This window comes from Nuphar pumila, chromosome 7, assembly GCF_984573655.1.
Source record: "Nuphar pumila chromosome 7, dmNupPumi1.hap1.1, whole genome shotgun sequence".
Classification (NCBI taxonomy): domain Eukaryota; kingdom Viridiplantae; phylum Streptophyta; class Magnoliopsida; order Nymphaeales; family Nymphaeaceae; genus Nuphar; species Nuphar pumila.
Window position 1 is genome coordinate 112,349,695 of NC_143255.1, and position 20,521 is coordinate 112,370,215.

The 20,521-nt window shown below is 37.2% G+C and overlaps 1 protein-coding gene across 2 annotated transcripts; it reads left to right on the top strand.

Moving 5' to 3' along the window:
* The first annotated feature begins 76 nt into the window (after nt 1–76).
* Nucleotides 77–20,332, top strand: LOC149832963 (dihydrolipoyllysine-residue acetyltransferase component 2 of pyruvate dehydrogenase complex, mitochondrial-like). Of its 2 annotated transcripts, none has more exons than XM_090014809.1 (18): nt 77–229; nt 353–419; nt 542–725; nt 1,212–1,252; nt 1,808–1,891; nt 1,984–2,058; nt 2,181–2,273; nt 10,188–10,436; nt 11,388–11,460; nt 12,686–12,789; nt 12,889–12,974; nt 13,063–13,138; nt 18,952–19,019; nt 19,100–19,166; nt 19,235–19,330; nt 19,410–19,512; nt 19,617–19,712; nt 19,839–20,332. In XM_090014809.1, exons 3-18 carry the CDS (start codon nt 713–715, stop codon nt 19,907–19,909), a joined length of 1,395 nt encoding a protein of 464 aa, XP_089870935.1. In that variant the 5' UTR covers nt 77–229; nt 353–419; nt 542–712; the 3' UTR covers nt 19,910–20,332. The 2 variants fall into 2 exon arrangements, with proteins under 2 accessions (XP_089870935.1, XP_089870934.1); XM_090014808.1 differs by having other exon boundaries at nt 82–229; nt 1,836–1,891.
* The last annotated feature ends 189 nt before the right edge of the window (nt 20,333–20,521 follow it).

The following is a 20,521-nucleotide window of genomic DNA, read 5'->3' on the forward strand; positions in this document are numbered from 1 at the left end:
AAAGAAAGAACCATAAAACCTCTGTCTTAATAATGTGGTTAAGTTTAATTCACCTACCGAATATTTATACTATTCCAAGGGGAAGCAACGAATCAGAAGAGGAAGAAGAGAGAGAGAGAGAGAGAGAGAGAGAGGGAAGAGAAGGGAGAAAGTCTCCGATCCGCATCGAACCATCCTCATCATTGTCATGGCTTCTGCCTCTCGTCTCCTCACTCACCGCTCCAGAAAGGTTCTTCTTTTCTCACCTCTTGCCTTTTGTTTCCTGTTTCTTTGGTGGGTTTCCTTTGTTCAACCTTTTCATTTTTCCTTTTCGTCATGGAATCGATTGATTGGGGTTGATGGGTGTTTGCAGTTATGTTGTTACGCTCAAACCCTTCCGATCCGTGCTTACGCCAAAGACGTTGCCGTTAGGGAAGCCGGTGAGTCGATTGCTCCTCGTGTTCCCACTGGAATTTTAGGAAATACTTTTTTTGAAGGGAATTTTTTTCATGGTCTAGCTGATTCATTAGTGGACGAATTGGGTTTGGTTGGTTTTTCGCAGATCCTTTGAGAAACCACCTACATGAGATCGCTTGCGAGAAGAGAGCGAACGAGTTCGGATCGATGGATGGTTCTGCTGCAATGCGTCGAAGCAGCCCCACCTTCGAAACTATGGGCAGGGTTTTGACACCACCGGTTGACATGCACCACAGCGGGGCCTCTAGAACTAGAAATGGAGTTTCGTGGTTAGTTTCTCTACTAAGAAAAAAGTTTATATGGGTGTTTGAGAGCAACCATTTATCCGGATAAATGGGATAAGTTGGGAAACTCTACTGTGGAGTAAAACTGCGTTTCCCAACTTATCCTGCTTTTCTGGATAAGTGGGTGCCTCCAAAATATCACCTAAAGTTGTGTTTGGATGTACCGATTCGGTTGTTGGATTTTCTAGTTACTAATTTACGAACTTGGAGTATCCGACACTGACGGTTTCTTTTCAATGTCTGGGGTTTTGAATTCTGACCTATTTGTATTGGGGTTTAAGATCCTGGAATTTAGGAACTTGGAAAATTTGGGAAATTTGTTGGAATTCCGCATATTGAATTTAGCACGGGATTCCTTTCAAAATCAAATTTCCAGGCAATCCAAGCACAATTCTATCTCTTGCTTCTGGTAATTCTAATATTTGAGCAAAGCCATGCTGTTTCTGACTCTTGTTCTTATTGTTTTATCAGTTTATCATCACATGCAATCAGGGGATATTCATCTGCTTCTGGTAGGTTGAGCTTTACTCTGTCTTCTTGCTGTATTGTATTTTTTATTTTATTGTCATAGTAGACTACAATTTCCTGATCTTCATATATTCAGTTTATTTGCTTGTTTGCGTGAGATGCCTTCTACACAGCCTGAAACTTTACGGAGAATTATATTTTTCATACTTGATGAAGGAGAATAGTGCCAAACCTACTAATGGTGCTTATCACTTGGCTTACCCTGTTCGCACATACAAACATATGCGTACTCAACCTGTGGAGCATATTCAGTTTTCTGAATAAGTTGTGGAGCATAATACAGTGTCTAACTTATACCAGTTTCCTGGATAAGTGGGTGTGTCCAAACAATGCCTGGATGATTCATTTTTGTGTCAAATTATCTTCACATTCTTTTTTGTTTCTATCCTCTTGAAAATTCTCTGCTGGCTGCTCCATATATTCTTTTGTCTTTTGTGCACGATATCATGGTTTTTCTCAAGTATCTTTGATGATCCTTGTTTGCAAAAATTTTCCACAATCTTGTAACTTCATTTTATTTGAACATCATGTTAAAATAGGTTGAATCATGCCTATACATTGTTTCAGGATTGCCTCCACACCAACAGATTGGAATGCCATCTCTTTCTCCAACGATGACAGAGGTGAATGCTTTTGTTATCAAAGGATCTTCGAGATTGGTTTCTTGTTCCTTCAGTCAACATTCTGATTTCCTGAGTTGAACTCGTTTGTACAGGGGAACATTGCAAAATGGCTGAAGAAAGAAGGAGATAAGATTTCTCCTGGTGAAGTGCTGTGTGAAGTTGAAACTGTAGGGACTGTTGCTTTCTTTCTTTCGTTTTCCATAATCTGTCTAAGAAAATGTTTACGTTTTGCATACTACTACATGTTTATAGCTTGAAGTTACTGAATGCTAAATGTACATTTAGACAGGACAAAGCAACGGTGGAGATGGAGTGCATGGAGGAAGGCTACTTGGCGAAAATAATACATGGAGATGGGGCAAAAGATGTCAAAGTTGGTGAGGTGAGCCTAAAGTTTTCTTTACAAATTGTAGCCAAGTCTCTTTTCCTGTAACAAAATTTAAAGCACCATGTTAGCATTACTAACATATCTATTAAATTGAAAGAAAACTATGAATGACCTTTTAACAACATTTCCTAGATTCAACAGGACGAGTACATATTACTTCATAATTTTACTGGAATACTCATGGTGGTGCAAAGAAAATGAAAGCACCCATCATCTTATTTCAAGATCCATAACTGATTCCCATCTACACTCCCTTCTTCCTCCCCACCCCACCTATGTAGTCAAAAGCCCCAACTAGTCTGCCTAGTTGGTCTAGGTGTAAGTAAAATGCCTAGGCTTTGCAATTCCTAGGTGGGTGCCTTAAAAGGTACCAATTTTGCTGAGTAGTCGGTGACTAAGGTGCCTAGTCGGCGACTAAGCTGCCCCCACCTAGGCTTGAAGGCATTTTAGTTATTTATTATTCTTATATTTTTTGTATATATATATATATTTATATATGTGTGTGCATGTTTGTGTGATTTGTTCTGTGAAATGATGAAAACATGCTTAATTATTATTATATATGTGTGTGTGTGTGTGTGTGTGTGTGTGTGTGTGTGTGTGTGTGTGTGTGTGTGTGTGTGTGTGTGTGTTACTTTGCTTTTGGGATTTTTTCTGTAAAACATTGAAAGCATGCACAATTAATTTTAATTGATTATATTTTTTATATATGTGTGTGTTACTTTGTTTCTGATGTATATATGTTATTTATATATGTATGTGTTATTGTGCTTCTGTGAAAGGCTGAAAGCATATTTTCTTGATTATACTAAATATGTTATGAATAATTGAATATATATATATAGAAAAAGTGGTAGCTGCGCAACCCTTAAGTGCATAGCTACGAGTGGAACTCTGCTGGTGATGGACGCTCAGCGTCTTTTTCACGCAAAAAAATGTTGTTCAGCGTCAAAATTGCACAAGAAAGACCCTTAGCGGAAGTTTTCGACTGCCGCTAAAGGTCCGTTTTCCCGCTGGGACCTTTAGCGGCTGTTGAAAACGGACCTTTAGCGGTGGTCGAAAACACTGCTAACGCTCCCAGGGACATGTGCATCATTTTTAAAAAGACGCTTTAGCAGCGGTTTCGACCGCTGCTAAAGGTCTCAGTAGGAAAACGAACCTTTAGCAGCAGTCAAAAACCGCCGTTAAAGGTCTTTTTGCACGATTTTGATGCTGACCAGCATTTTTTGCTCAGAAAAGATGCTGAGCATCCATCACTTGGAGCATCCATCACTTGCACGATGGACGCTTAGCAACATTCCACTCGTAGCTACGTACCTAGGGTTGCACAACTACACATCACTCTCTTTCTCTCTTTATATATGTGTGTGTGTGTGTGTGTGTGTGTGTGTGTGTGTGTGTGTGTGTACAATTATATGTATATTTTGGTGATGTATATTAATAGATTTTATGAAATCTTGTGTAATGAAAACATCTTATTAGTAAAAGAATTAAACATATTTTTATGTATATTTTGTATACTTTTTTATTTTTTAATTGGGGTACCGAATAGTCCTCGACTAATCTTTTTAGGGATCTACCTACTAGGCATCACCTAGCACTTTTGACTACATGCCAAGAAGAAAAAGGAAAAAAAAAGGTTTGTTGTTAATGACCATTGAAAAACCACTAAAAATGATGATTCCTGTATAAAGGAAAGAAGTTTATGTAGTTTTTATGATCATCACAGAGGTTTAACTCCGAGATCAATAGTTTTTGTTGTTTATCTAGTTTTGCTAGGGAATTAAAATGAACTAGTCAATTAGAATTTTCAAGTCCAAGTGTTTGGGCAATGAAGCATTCTCTATTCGTCATTTAGATTATAAAAATCTTTGTCTGGTTTGAATGAATGAGATGGATATGGTCAAACAAATGGATAGATAACTTAAGCCTGGATTCGAAGCTGCTCATGATTTATCACTTGTTAAATTGTACATATATGGGTGTATAATATGGTTGTATATGCACAAATATACATATAAATATGTATATATATTTTTCTTGTGCTTATAATAGGTAATACCCATTAGGGGTATTGTTGTCATTTCACTTTGTGTAATAGGCTGTACCCATTAGGGACACTTTAGTATTTTTACTTTTTTCCTTTTTATTTTTCTGTTTTAGTCTTTTTATTTTTAGTAAGGACATAATGGTCCTTAGCCATTAGAGTTGTTGGGACCTCCCCAACAACTATATTTATAGCCCTTGGGGTGGTTCCCAAGGGCTCTATATGACCTCTCTTTTCTATATAAAGGGGAGTTATCTCCTTCTTGTAGCATGTTTGTTTCAAGCTCTCTTTGGAATACAAATACATATTTTTTATGCTTTTGTGTTGCCCATTAATGGCATTGGGCTTGTGTTTGTATCTTGGCCCATAAGTGGTCCTCGGTGGTGTTCCTACTTGTGTATTTTGCAAGCCCCTAAGGCTAAGAGGCATTTCTTTGTATTTCAAACCCTTGGTGCTCTCTTGTTGTTTTTTGAGTTTGAAGATTGCATGGTAGATCATGAAGATCGGAGGAGTGTCAGTTCGGAAGCATTCCATCAATCTTCTTCAACCTCCTTTTTTCTTCCTCTCTCTCTTTACCTCTTCCTCTCTATCTTTCTCTTTACCTCCATGGCCGACAAGGAAGTTTTTGCCGTTGTTCCCATCAAATTTGATGGGACCAACTACAACTTGTGGGTTATTGCGGTAAAAAGAATCTTAGTAGGGAAGGAGATTTGTCACTTGGTTGATGGTTCTACTCCAGAACCTCGACCCATTTTTACTAAAATTGTCATGGGAGAGGATGGTGCGATTAAAGAGGAGACTCTTAAAGGAAAAGAGAGAAAATGCTCTCTCGGAGTTAAAAAAAAAACCTATAAAGCATGGGAAGTAGGCCATGCTAAATTTCTCTCTCTTTTCACGAGGATCATATGCAAGTAACCATGTGAAAATATTTTAGAGTTTGAGAGTGCGGACGAAGCTTAGATTTTTATCAAGCAAACCTACATCCAAAAGGATGCCACTCATAAATGGGAAATCCGTAAAAAAATCCACAAATGTACTCAAGGTGACAAAAGTGTTCGAGAATATTATGGTGCTTTAAAGAGACTTTGGGACCAAATGACCAAATTTGAGGCCATTTGGGATGCCACTAATGATGCTCGCTAAAGGAAAAATAAAGTCTTGGAAGAGCAATTCTTCCAATTTATGCAAGGACTTAGACCCGAATTCTAGAATGTAAGGGTCAGCATTACCTATCGTGGGATGGATCAACCTTCACCCCTTCATGAAGTATTAGCCGAAGTTTGCATGGAGGAAACTAGTTTGAAAGCGATGTTGAAGCCTAATAACTCAAAGAGAATGTGTGTTGTTTCAAGACCCGGAGCCAACACAAACACCTCCACCTACAAGCCTCCTCATTTTTTCAAGCCTAATTACATGAGGCAACATAGTGACGAAGGGATAAAAAAGATTATTTGTCACAATTGTGGAAAGTTTGGGCACATTAAGCCTTATTGCCCTAAATTCAAAGGAAAGGATGACCGAAGAGTGGTGACTGGTGAGTGTGGAAGCTTCTCAAGGGGACAAAAATGAAACTAATGGAGATTCAAAATCCGTTGGAAACACATCTTTGACCCAACTAGTGGAGGCCTTACAACCACTTTTGAAGGGTTCGTCCTCTTCCTCTCGGGTGCCGCGATTTCCTCTTCTCCCCTAGGTAAGGTTTCTTGGCTTTTGGATTTTAGTGCTTTGTTTCACATGACTTTGAATATCTCTTTGCTTTCTGAATATAAAATAATCCAAGTGGGTCTAATGTCTTTATTGCCACTGGTTCTTCCATTGATATTAAAGGAATTATCAATTTACAAAATTCTTTCTATGCTCAAAATTAGATTTATTCCAAAACTCAATTTAAATCCTCTTTTTGTTTCTCAAATAGCTGATCATGTCGTTCATGGTTGTAAAGTCTCCTTTTCATCGTACCAGTGTTGTAAAAAATGTGCTTCAAGCTGCAAAAAGCATGCCTCGCCTTAAAGCGAGGGGCTTTTTGCCTTGAAGTGCAAGTCTAAAGCGCAAACGTGTATGAGGTGTGTGCCTCATACGCCTTGAGGCGCACGCCTTGTTGCAAGGCACACCTCAAGGTGAGGTGCACACCACGATTATAAAAAAAATAAAAAGAAAGGGAGAGGAAGGCCCGATGTTAGGGCACCCCTCCCTCTTTCGTCTCTCCGCCCTTTTGCTCCCCAACTCCCACCCTCCTCACCACTGGCTGCAACTACCACTAGAGGCAGCCACAACCACCAGCAGCCACCAATGGGTATGTACTTTCTCTCCCTCTTCTTTTTCGTCTCTTCTTCTGCCCATTCTTTTTCTTCTTCCTCTGTTCTTATTTTTCTTCCCTCATTTTCTTCTTCTCTTCCTCTGTTGTTGCTTCTTCTTTCTTCCTCCTCCTTGTTTTGTTCTTCTTACTTTCTCTTCTTCTTCCCTCCTTTTCTTCTTCTTCTCTCTCTTTTTCTTCCCTTCCTCTGCTTTTGCTTCTTCTTCTTCTTCCTATGTTCTTTTTTTTCTTTCCTCCTTTTCTTCTGTTGCTTTTTCTTCCCTTCCTCCGATGCCACTTCTTCTTTCCTCTTTTTTCTTAGATCTTTTGCTTACACACCTCAACAAAATAATTTGGTTAAAAGAAAGCATAGGCATATTATAGAAACTACCAAAACTCTTCTCATTTCAAAAAAAGTTCCAAAGAAATTTTGGGTTGAAGATGCACTTACTGTTGTCTATCTCAAGGTTGTCAGACTAGGAAGCGGAAGCGAGAAGCGAGAAGCAATGCATTTTAAGATGTATAGGAAGCGGGAAGCGAGAAATAAAAAAAGAAATATAAGAATTGAATAAGAATCAAAATGAAACATAAATAAAAACTAAAATAAATGTGACTATTCTTAAATTTCATGATTTTTGAGTGTAAGAATTGAATTTTTAACAAAAACTAAAAATGATGACTACCAATTTAGAGAAAGCACATGGAAGTGAGTGAGAGGAGTGAGAGAAACCATATAAAAAATATGAAAAGTTGAGTAAGAGAACATATAAGAAGAATATATGAAGCGTGTAAAAAGCATAGGAGAAGCGTCTGGGAATCAAGGTTTTGATTAAGTTTTGGAAGTGAGGAGTATCGTGCTTCTGAAGCGAGTTTTCGAGAAGCGGGCTTCCCACCTACCTAAGAAGCTTTCGATAACTTTGATCTATCTCATAAATAGAATGTCGTCTATAAAGCTGCAAAATATTTCACCCGTTAAAAAACTTTACAAAATTTTTCATGATTACTCTAGATTGAGAACCTTTGGTAAGAACAACAAAAAATATCAAATTATCTCCTAGAGTCATTCTGTGTGTATTCCCTGGATATGGTGAAACGCAAAAAGGCTTTAGATTCTATGATCTCAAAAATGATAAACTTTATATCTCTAGATATGTAACTTTTTAATTAAGACATGCCTAAGAAATCTAGTTATTACTCATTTATGTTTGAATTGCTTTCTGATGATAAGGAAGAATTCTTATGCATGAATATTATGAACGAAGAACTTCAACTAAAAGGGCCTAGTGCTTTAGAAAAATATTCTAACCTCGAGTCTCAGGAATCTAGCTATCTTTTCCTACTTTGAACCCAATACATACAAATAAGCCAAAGATCATCCTGAATTAATAGATGCAATGAATTCTGAGTTTGATGCCTTAGACAAATCTAGTACCTGGACAATAGAGGATTTACCTAGAGGGAAGAAATCTATAGGATGGATGTGGGTATACAAGGTCAAAACCAAGAGTAATGGATCCTTTAAGCGATATAATGCTAGGTTAGTAGCCAAAGGTTATTCTCAAGAATATAGTATAGATTTTGATGAGACCTTTGTTGCAGTAGCTAGGATGACTTCTGTCAAAACCCTTATAGTTGTTGCCACCATTAGGAATTGACACATCTATCAGATGAGGTCAAAAATGTTTTTTTAAATGGTGAACTAAAGGAAGAAGTATATATGAATCCTCCACCAAGATATGAGGTTCCAGTAGGAAAGGTCATTCGTGGTCATTCGTTTACGTAAAGCCCTATATGGCCTTAAATAGACTCCTAAGGCTTGGTATGATAGGTTCAATTTTATTATGGTTAAATTTGGTTTTGTATCTTACTGTACTAACACTGTTATGTTAAGAAATTTGATGCAGGAATTGTTATTCTCTTTTTCTATGTTGACGACATGATTATCACAGTAAGAGGCACACAAGGAGTTAGTTTTATTAAAAATGTTCTAAAACAAAGTTTTAAAATGATTGATTTAGGTTTTTAAAGATATTTTCTAGGGATTGAGGTTGCTTACTCTGCATGTGGCTATTTTCTAACTCAATATAAATTTGCTAATGATATTATCAACAGGTCTTGACTTACAGATGAAAAGAGGGTGGACAGATGATTGGGACACTTAACCATCACCATACCTGATATTTCACATGCAGTGCACAACCAGTCAATTCCAACACTCTCCTACTACCTTGCACATGAGTGTCGCACTCTCCTACTACCTTGCACATGAGTGTCGTTATGCATATCATTAAATATTTACAAAATTCTGTGTCCAAAGAACTTTTACTATCTTCTTCCTCCCCACTTGAATTAATTGCTTATACTGATTCTGATTGGGGAGGAAATTCCAATTATATACGTTCAACCATTGGTTTTTGTGTCTTTATATGTAACTTGTTTGTGTCTTGGAAGCGCAAGATGTAGCAGTAAGTTTCTTTGTCATCAATTAAAGCTGAATATCGCGTCATGACTACCACGACGTCCGAGATTATATAGTTGAGACGATTATTATAAGTTATGGGAGTGCTGATGAAGTCACCCTCATGGTTATATTGTGATAACAAGAGCATCATTTATATAGTTAACAACCACAAATTTCATGAAAGGACTAAATATATTGAGATGAACTGTCAAATACCTTAAGAAGACTATCATCCTGCCATATGTAGCATCAAAATATCGAAATTTCTGTTAGCCGACTTCTTTACAAAGGTGCTTCCTTTTCCCCGATTTCATTTCTTGACAAACTTTCAGTAATTACACTGAAAGCTTGAGGGGGAGTATTAAATTGTACATAGATAGGCGTAAAATATTGTTGTATATGCATATTTATTTTTCTTGTGCTTGTAATAGGTAATACTCATTAGGGGTATTGTTGTCATTTCACTTTGTGTAATAGGATGGGCCCATTAGGGATAATTTTGTATTTTTACTTTTTTTCTTTTTATCTTTTTATTTCTAGCTAAGGACATAATGGTCCTTAGCCATTAGAGCTGTTGGAACCTCCTCAATAGCTATATTTATAGCCCTTGGGGTGTTCCAAGGGCTCTATATGGCCTGTCTTCACTATATAAAGGGGAGTAATCTCCTTGTAGAATGCTTGTTTCAAGCTCTCTTTGGAATACAAATACATATTTTTTTATGCTCCTGTGTTGCCAGTTAGTGGCATTGTGCTTGTGTTTGTATTTTGACCCATAAGTGATCATCGGTAGTGTTCCTTGTGTATTTTGCAAGCCCTTAAAGCATTTCTTTGTATTTCATTACAACACTAAGGTAATTATACGTTCCCATAAAAGTAGTTCTGCAGTGAAAATTCTAGATTTCTAAAGAAGCAGCAGTTTAAATGCTAAAACGTTGAAGTTTGAAACTGAGAAACGATAAAAGATGTGATATGCCACAACATATTCTGCTCTTGTTACACCATTCTATTGTTGTCTGTGAAAAGTAAGAATATGATCATAGACTGTTGATGATTGTGTTGGGACATGCTTTCAAACTTTGTTCCAGAATAATTAGTTGGTATTGACAGATAATTGCTATCACTGTTGAAGAAGAAGATGATGTTGCAAAGTTTAAAGATTATCAAGTTTCTTCATCAGTTGCTAGTTCTGATGCTGGTTCTGTGAGGGAGTCCACTGATTCTTCCCCTCCCAAAAAGGAAGATGTCACGCCTGCAAGTGTCCCGGAGACAAAGCGTGAAACAGAGACTGAGACTCACCGAGCAGATGATCGTATTTTCATCAGCCCACTTGCGAAAAAATTGTCACAGGATCACAATGTAAGCTATCTTTATGTGCCGGTGTAGGATATTCATCAATTCAATATGCATTACTTATTTAATTTTGTATTGGTGGTCATTGTCTGGAAGCACTTAGCCTAGGCGGTACCCAAATAAAAAAAATTAAAAAAACATACAAAATATGTAAACAAACTACTAAAATTAATAACATGTTGCCTAGGCAGTACCCAAATTACAAAAACTAGAAAAAACATACAAAATATGCAAACAAACTACTAAAATTAATTATAAACATGTATACAACATAAAATCAATCAACAATAAGCAATAGACAAATAATATGTTGTCAAACACTGTAAAACAATTATATTACATAAAAACAGTCATAGATAACTCATACTCTTATAGATTATATATGAATTAAGTACTAAGATATGTATATATATATAATTATATATATAATATAAACACATAATATTGTAAATTTATAATATATGTTTATGATATTTTAATATATATAAATCTATACAATTGCACAGAAAACATACATATGTGTGTGCAACTGCGCATAACCGAGAGGCTACCTAAGCTAGGCCGCCTAGGCGGCACCTAGGCTTCGCCTTTGACAACCAAGCGGAGGTGTGAAAGGAAGAGGAAGAAGAAAAAAAATAAGGTAAAAAAAAAGCAAAATAAGAAAATGAGAAAATAAAGAAAGAAAGCTTTTGGGGGCGGAAGGAAGAGGAAAAAGAAAGAAAAGAGACAATTTTTTTTTAAAAAAGCATGACAACTATGTCCCTGCGGCTTAGGCATTGAGAACCTAGGTAGCCAGGGTAAAAAAACAGGGCCTTACCGCTAGACCCACAAGCCTAGGCAGTGGCCCTACGCCTAGCCAGCCTAGGCGCAGCTTTTGACAACTAAGATTCTTGTTCTATTTTTAGTCATAAGGTTTATGTTTGCTACATTACCGATTCTTTTTTCTCTTTGATATAGGTTCCTCTTTCAAACATTAAAGGCTCAGGTCCTGAAGGTCGTATTGTGAAGGCCGACATAGATGATTACTTGGGTATGTTCTCCAATAAGCAAGAATTCAGCATTTGTACTATTTGTCTCATTAGTGTACTGCTGATTGGTTACAATAGTACGATCATCTCCTTCTCTTTAAAAACTCGCTGAGTCAACTCGTTCAGTCACTGTTCAAAAATGTGAATCACCAGGATTTTCACAAGACTAGGCCGAGTCACAAGCGAGTCATCCAAGTTTTCATATGACTTGGCGATGACTCGACTGTGTCAACTTATGACTCAGCCGAGTCATATAAATGTACATTATTTATTTATGGATATATGAGTATATAATTTGTATATTTACATAATTTATGTGTACACTTATATAATTATATACCACACACACACACACACACATAATTATCAATATATATGTAGATTATACGCATTTAAAAGTTAACGTGACCCAGCTGAGTCACCAAGTCATGAGTCAAGCATCGCCTAGCCGATTCCAGAATCACTTGGTTTTAAAACATTGATTGTATCACAAGCCAGCTAATTCCCATGTCTATACAAGCCTTGGAAGATTTTAGATATCTCGTGGAGAAACTATAAGTGTTTTGTGTAAACTGTACAGCAAAAGGACTAGAAGGCATTTCAACTAGTGGCTACTTTTAATATTGTAAAGGCAATTTTTTACAGGGAAAACAGACTTCTTTTGGAGTGGGCACTGCTTTTTTTAATGCTGAAGTTTATAGATGTTGGGATTTCCTGGCTTGCTATTTTTCAGTCACGCCCTGAACAAGTTTGTAGTTAACTTGTGCTTTTGGCGTAATCCCAGGGGCTCTGGCAATGCAAATATGCATAGTTGGGCCACATGCTTAATATAATGTGGCAGTTGCATAAATACTGACTGAAGAAAATACTATTTATTGACATGCTTGTACAACTTTTGAAAAGGAAAAAAAAAGTTTTCTTTAATGAACATGTTGCTATAGCTTTTAGGTAAGGTCACATACGTCTGATATTTTTAAATTCTCACAATAGCACGAGTCTTTTGAGAACAGGCCCGTAGATGTTATTGGGATATTTAAAATATTTAAGGGACCTTGAGATGTTTCTTACCATCTTGTGGTAATTCTTTAGATTCCAGCTGATTATCAAGTGTTGAAATTGTTGATTCTTTTCATTTTCAGTGTTTTTTTTGTGGATTATGCTCTCTCTTCATTAATGCACTGTTGATGTTATCTTATGGGTGTCTGCATGTGAATTTTCTTGTTGCAGCTCATGGTTCAAAGGGGCTGCCTGTCTCCCCTGCCCCATCCAAGGCCACAACAGCCACACAGATGTTAGAATACTCTGATCTTCCTCATTCACAGATAAGAAAGGTAACCGTGTCTTGAAAAATTCTAATGTATTATCTCATGTGTCCCCCACTCGTGTAAATCTCACATTCTTGGATCAATTGATGGTGTGTCAATTTGCAGATTACAGCTTCTCGCTTACTGTTCTCCAAACAAACCATTCCCCATTACTATTTAACAGTTGATGTGTGTGTAGACAAACTTATGGAGTGAGTGCTGACATTTTTTCCTAGTATCTGTTTTGCCTCTTGAATTAAATCATTATTTTGCATGTGCTAATTGGGAACTTTCTGGCAGTTTACGCACCCAGCTCAATTCACTACAAGAATCTTCTGGTGAAAAAAGAATCTCTGTCAATGACTTTGTGATAAAGGTTTGTGGCATTCCTTCATGTCTTTTGCATGATGCAACATAACAACTGTCATATTCAGTTGGAGAAAAATCAGTTGTAGTCTTCCATAATACTGCTGGTCATCCAGTATAGCTGCAGTAAAATATTTTCAAAATAACAGCAACTTAGAGACTGAATGAAAAATATTCATGTGATTGAGATGTTAAATTTTTTATGAACATTTATTGTGAAATGGACCATTTTTGAAGGTGGAGAAAATGAATTATATGCTTAGTAGTCAAAAGCACTAGTTGGCACCTAGGTGTTTGCTTCCCTAGGCGCTATTCAGTGCCTAGGCTTCTCCTAGAGACAAAAAATATTACCCATTCTTAATTTAGTTCCTCGAACCCATCCTAAAAGGCCCCTGTATTGTGGTTCCTAGAACCCATCCAAGTGTCAATCCATTCTCAGTTGCTGTTTGGCAACATGTGAAATGAAATGGGGATCTTCGAAACACGAGCTTAGATTAACAAGAGCAAGTGTCAAGAATGACACTAAAGCATAACCCTTAAAAAGGGTATAACTGGAAACAAAATAAAAATAAAAATGTATTCTTTATTGATATGAAAAACCAATTGCTTAAGAAGCATTGGAGTAAAATACAAGAGGGGCTGCACCCCTTTATATACACAGCTGAAAGAGGACTCAATAGAGCTGTTGGGCACAGTCCAACAGCTCTATTTAGAGCTGTTGGAATGTGTCAGTCCAACAGCTCTATTAAGAGCTGTTGGACTGTGTCAGTCCAACAGCTCTATTGCTAGTCAAGTCTGGACAGGACTTGACTAGCAACAGTCATTCTAGTTCAAACTGAACTAGATGACATAAAGACAAAAAATAAAAAATAAAGGAAAAAAATTACAGAAAAGAAAGAAATGAAAAATGTATATATATATATAATATAATATTATTATATATACATATATGTACAGTTTTACATTTTAACACTCCCCCTCAAACTTACGGTACAATGAGCGAAAGTTTGTCTAAGAGAAAGTGAAATCGGGGAGCAGCGAGAGGCTTTGTAAAGAAGTCTGCTAACTGATATTCTGAAGTGACATATGGCAGATCAATTATCCCGTGTAGATATTCCTCTCTGACGTAGTGACAATCCATTTCGATGTGTTTGGTGCGTTCGTGGAATGTTCTGTTACTGGCAATGTAGATCGCACTTTTGTTGTCACAACACATTTGTGAAGCCTTTGTTGCTTCAACTCCCATGTCAGCAAGCAGTCGTCGGAGCCAAACTACTTCCATGGTCGTGGTTGCCATGGCTCTGTATTCAGCTTCGGTGGATGAGAGAGATACCTTCTGCTGCTTTTTACACCTCCACGAGATTAATGATTCCCCTAAAAAGACACAAAAGCCAGTGGTTGAGTGTCTGTTATTGGGATCACCTCCCCAATCAGCATCAGTATATGCAATTAAATCAAGAGAAGAGGAGGAAGATAAGAAAAGTCCTCGTGAAAGAGAGGACTTGATGTATCTGATAATACGCATGACTGCTCCCATATGAACAGAAGTAGGAGCATGTTGAAATTGACTTGCTGTATGAACAACATGTGCTATATCTGGTCTGGTAATGGATAGATAGGAAAGTGCCCCGACAAGCTGTCTGTAAGGAGTAGGGTCTGCAAGAAGTTCTCCATCATCAATCTTCATTTTAACATTAACAACTTCTGGAGTGTCGACTTTCTTATCATCAGTAATACCAGACCTGAAAACAATATCAAAAGCAAATTTAGTCTGAGATAATAAATATCCTCTAAGAGAATAAGCAACTTCAATGCCTAAAAAATATCTCAACAAGCCCAAATCAGTCATTTCAAAATGAGATTTAAGAAGTGTTTTGATTGTTTCAACTCCCTGTTTATCGCTTCCGGTGATGATCATATCATCCACATAGAGAAGAAGCACAATGATCCCTGCATCAGAATTCTTAATAAACAAAGCAGTGTCAGTTAAACAGAATTGAAAACCAATATCAATCATAACACGACTAAACCTATCATACCAAGCTTTTGGTGCTTGTTTAAGTCCATAAAGAGCTTTTTCTAAGCGGAGGACTTTACCCTTAGGAATACTTAGACCAGGAGGGGGTTCCATATATACTTTTTCAACTAGCTTTCCATTTAAAAAAGCATTTTTGACATCCATTTGAAAAATAGACCATTTTTTGATAGAAGCTAAGGCAATTAAGGTTCGGACAGTAGTCATACGAGCCACCGGAGCAAAGGTTTCTTCATAATCAATCCCATATTCTTGGGCATAACCTTTGGCTACTAAACGGGCTTTATATCTTTCAAGAGTACCATCACTCTTGGTTTTAATTTTATAAACCCATCGACATCCTATAGTTTTCTTCCCTGGAGGAAGATCTTGAATATTCCATGTAGAAGCCTTTTCAAGTGCATCTAATTCAGCTTTCATGGCTTCTATCCATTTGATATCATTTTTTGCTTGAAAATATGTGGATGGTTCTTCATATGAGTGAATTAATGCAATAACTGCCCTATATGTGGGTGAGAAAGACTCGTATGATACAAACTTTCCTGGAGGCCTCGAGATTCGGGTTGATTGTCTAGTTGGAATGTTAGAATATTTCTCAAGTGCACATGGAGGATTAGACTCTTGTCGCCTGGAATATTGAATACTAGTATCTCTATGAACTTCTTCATTTTCAACATTAAGATCAATAATTCTTTGATCATCATCAAAGTTACAGTCAAGGTCATATTCATTAGATGTTGATGTTAGATCTAGCAAAAAGGAGTACTCAGTGACGTCTTTTAATTTTCTAAAATCAAAGAAGCTCTCCTTTTCAAGAAAGGAAACATTTTTAGACACATATAGTTTATTATTTTTGAAGTCAAAACATCTATAACCTTTCTGGTTTTCAGCATATCCTAAAAAGGCACAGGGAATCGCACGAGGGGAAAGTTTATCATTTTTGTCAGTAAATATGAAACATTTGCACCCAAATATTCTTAGTCTAGAGTAGTCTGGACAAATGTTCATAAGTTTTTCAATGGGAGTGATATTTTGTAACGAAGAAGATGGCATCCTATTAATGAGATATGTGGCAGTTAAGGCAGCTTCTGCCCAAAAGTCTTTCGGGACTTGATTTGCTATTAATAAAGTCCTAGTGGTTTCTATAATATGGCGATGTTTTCGTTCTGCCAGTCCATTTTGTTGAGGTGTATAAGGACAAGATCTTTGATGTGTGATGCCATGCAATTTAAGATAATTTTGAAAATCTGTGGATAAGAACTCTCCCCCTGAATCTGTGCGAAAAATAGTAATATCATTTTGAAACTTGTTTTTAACCATATTATGAAAAGTTTGAAAGTATGAAAATACTTCAGACTTATGTTTGAGAAAGTACATCCATGTATGTCGGGAGAAATCATCGACAAAAATAACATAGTAAACAAATCCTCCTTTAGAAATTACTGGTGCAGGACCCCAAACATCCGAGTGTATTAATTCAAGTGGTCTTGAAGAGAAAAAGGTTCTGTTCTGAAATGGTAATCTTTTCATTTTGTCGAGAATACAATCTTTACAATCAAATGATTCAGAATTACAAAATTTCCCTAGATTTGGAAAATGTTGGATTTTGGCTATATGTGGGTGACCAAGTCTCTTATGCCACAGTTCCAACTCTATTTTTTGAATATTATAACAAAAAGCTTTCTTTGGCATTTCCAAAAAATCCATGTAATAGAGTCCTCCTTCTCTATGGCCTTCCCCAATCAGCTTGCCTGACTGGCGATCCTGTACCCAACAACCATGAGAAGAAAAAGAAATATTACACCCATAATCAGAAATTTGAGATATAGATAAAAGATTTAAATTTAATTTGGGAACATGTCTAATTTCTGGAATAAAAAATTTTTTTGTTTTATAATTTTTTTCAAAATTTCCTATTCCTTCTATTTCAAGAGAAGTCCCATCAGCAGTAAAGACCTTTGACACACTTGTTTTATTTTTAACACATTTGGATAGACTTTGATTATTTGGGGTCATATGAAAAGATGCACCAGAGTCAAGAAGCCAAGAAATTTTACCTAGATCAGAAAAAGATGAGGCTGCTGCGCCGGTTGAAGCTTCAGATGAGGAAGAGGCACCTTTGATGAGAGGCTGAAGAATCTCCATTAGTTGGGCCAGGGAAACTGGTGCATCCTGATCTTTAGGCTCTGATCCAGCAATTGCAGCTCTTTTTTCTCTCAGCTCCTTAAGTTTGGGACATTGTGGCTGTAGTGTCCCGGTTCATGACAGTGATGACAAATAACTTTCTTCTTATCATAGTCACCATTTTGTCGGTTAAAGTGAGGAGGCCTATATGATCGAACATGATTCTCTGGTCTAGACACGGCTAAAACGAAATCATCTTCAATTTTTAAAGAACCTTTCCGGAGACGATTTTCTTCCATTGTTAACTCTTCAATAGTTTCAACAATAGAAGAAATTTTTCCCCGGTGAAGTAGGGCCGATTTAGTGGTTTCAAATTCCGGCCTTAATCCAGTGATAAACTGGTAAAAATGTTCGGCATCGAGTTGTTTCTGACGAAGCTCGATGTCTTCGGCACAATGCCACTTTGGTTCTAAAAGGGAAAGTTCTTCCCAAAGTTCGGACAACCCATTGTAATATTCACGAATAGTTTTGTCTCCTTGTGCCATCATTCAAACTTTTTCTTGGAGGTTGCACACGTGTGCAATATCTTTAAGGGAATACATATTCTTAAGGTATTCCCATGCCTTATCGGCATGATCAAATTTGGCAAGACTTGAGCATTTTTTAATGTCAACGCTATTGATAAGCCATGACATTATCTTCGCATGAGATATTCTCCATTCTTTCCATTTCTTCTCGTATGAGGCAATAACCTTGATTTTCTCTTCTTCCGATAGAGGGACCTCTTTATCTCCCTCCTTTTTAGTAAGAGATAGCTTAGGTTCCGAATCGGAACCATCCACAATCCCCCATAAGTCTTTTCCCCATATATGGTGCTTCATGATTGAAGCCCATGTTACATAGTTCGTATCGCTTAGTTTCATAGGCATGATGGTGACTTTATCATTGTCATCCATCGATTACAAGGAGAGAAAGAATAGGGATAGAAGAGAAACAAGGAAAATGAAAAAGAAAGAAAAAAAAACAATACAACAAGATGTGAAATCTTCTCCAATGAAGTGATAAAACACTTCTCTTCAAGTGGCGAACACTTTTGCAAACGGGCACGGAAACCGAGGCAGCTTTTCCTCAAGATTTAGTACTTCCGCGGCTCTGATACCATGAAATGAAATGGGGATCTTCGAAACACGAGCTTAGATTAACAAGAGCAAGTGTCAAGAATGACACTAAAGCATAACCCTTAAAAAGGGTATAACTGGAAACAAAATAAAAATAAAAATGTATTCTTTATTGATATGAAAAACCAATTGCTTAAGAAGCATTGGAGTAAAATACAAGAGGGGCTGCACCCCTTTATATACACAGCTGAAAGAGGACTCAATAGAGCTGTTGGGCACAGTCCAACAGCTCTATTAAGAGCTGTTGGACTGTGTCAGTCCAACAGCTCTATTGCTAGTCAAGTCCGGCAGTCATTCTAGTTCAAACTGAACTAGATGACATAAAGACAAAAAATAAAAAATAAAGGAAAAAAATTACAGAAAAGAAAGAAATGAAAAATGTATATATATATATAATATAATATTATTATATATACATATATGTACAGTTTTACATTTTAACAACATGCTGCTGTTTGATTAACTTTGAACCGTGCATTATCACAGGCTTCTGCCCTGGCCAACCGTAAGGTTCCCCCATGCAACAGTTCCTGGACGGATGAGTATATCCGACAGTAAGTGTTGTTTTATGTGCAAGTTTTTCCCCTCATTCATTTGTAGAGGTGTTATAATGTTTTACTGGATTATGTTACAGATATCACAATGTGAATATAAATGTTGCTGTTCAGACGGAAAATGGGCTATTTGTCCCTGTTGTTAGAGTAAGACATTTCACTCAGATCCTTTTCCTACCTGTGCATGATAAATACTGACTTTTCTCCATTCACAGGATGCAGATAAGAAGGGGTTATCTGTTATTGCAGCAGATGTAAAACATTTGGCTGAAAAAGCGAAAAGCAACAGCCTGAAGCCCGAGGATTATGAGGTGGGTGTGGTCCTACTCTCCGTCTTCCTTATCTGAAATTGCATCTGCTGGACCTTTATCCTTGAATTCATTGATGCAGGGAGGCACATTTACAGTGTCAAACTTAGGTGGTCCATTCGGTATAAAACAGTTCTGTGCCATTATTAATCCTCCCCAAGCTGCCATTCTGGCTGTTGGCTCTGGTAAAATTCACAACTAATCAAACATTGAGATATGATGTGTGCCTTTGGATTATCTCCAACACCACGTAAAATGTGACTGCTTCTGACCATGGATTTTTGAGCAGCTGAAAAGAGGGTTGTACCTGGCGCTGGGCCTGATGACTACAAAGTTAGTTCGTTCATGTCGGTCACGTTAAGTTGTGACCACCGTGTCATTGATGGTAAGCACTTGATTGGAGGGCATTTTACTTGAGCTGATTATTTTTTAACTGTGCCTGCTGAAAGATCAGTCTACATACGAGCTGCTTGCTTCAAGATATCCTGACATTGTTTTTTTATCATGTAAGGTGCAATTGGTGCTGAATGGCTTAAAACGTTCAAAGGGTACATTGAGGATCCTGTTTCCATGTTGCTTTAAACCAAATGTGACATTTCTTCTTGAGAAATTTTGTGCCAATTGAGTCTTCAAATAAGCAACTGCTGTAACATTTCTTCTGTAAGAAATTTTGTGGGCATTGAGTTTTCAAATAAGCAACGCATAGGTACTGTTATTCATGCCCGTTCCTTTTGAGCTCTGTGATCAAGAGAGCCTGATTTTTCTTGTGTTGTTGCTGTGGTGTTATATTTTTAGTTTAAGACTAGAATTTCATCATGATGTTGCAGCCAAGGTTGCTGCCCTGCATTGAGGCCCCCTTGTCAGAAAAGTAGTTGAGAGTGAGGATCATGTCAACAAGATCCTGTATAAATGCGCAGTTGCTATTATCATGACTTTGTTGATGACAAGGCACTTGAAGATTATTCTCTTTTGGGACTGTGTATTTTCTAACTTTACAATTCGTCAGTCTGGTTTTGTTTGCATTGCACAAAATCTGTTGGATCACAAGACAACAGAATAAAAGACAAATAACTGACTTCATATTTCTTGACGTGAACACCAGCAGTTGGAACGTGGAACATGGGTAGGGCTGATAAATTAACCCAACAGCTCGTGAGTCGTGACTTGGCTCGCTTCAGCTCATCACAAACTAGG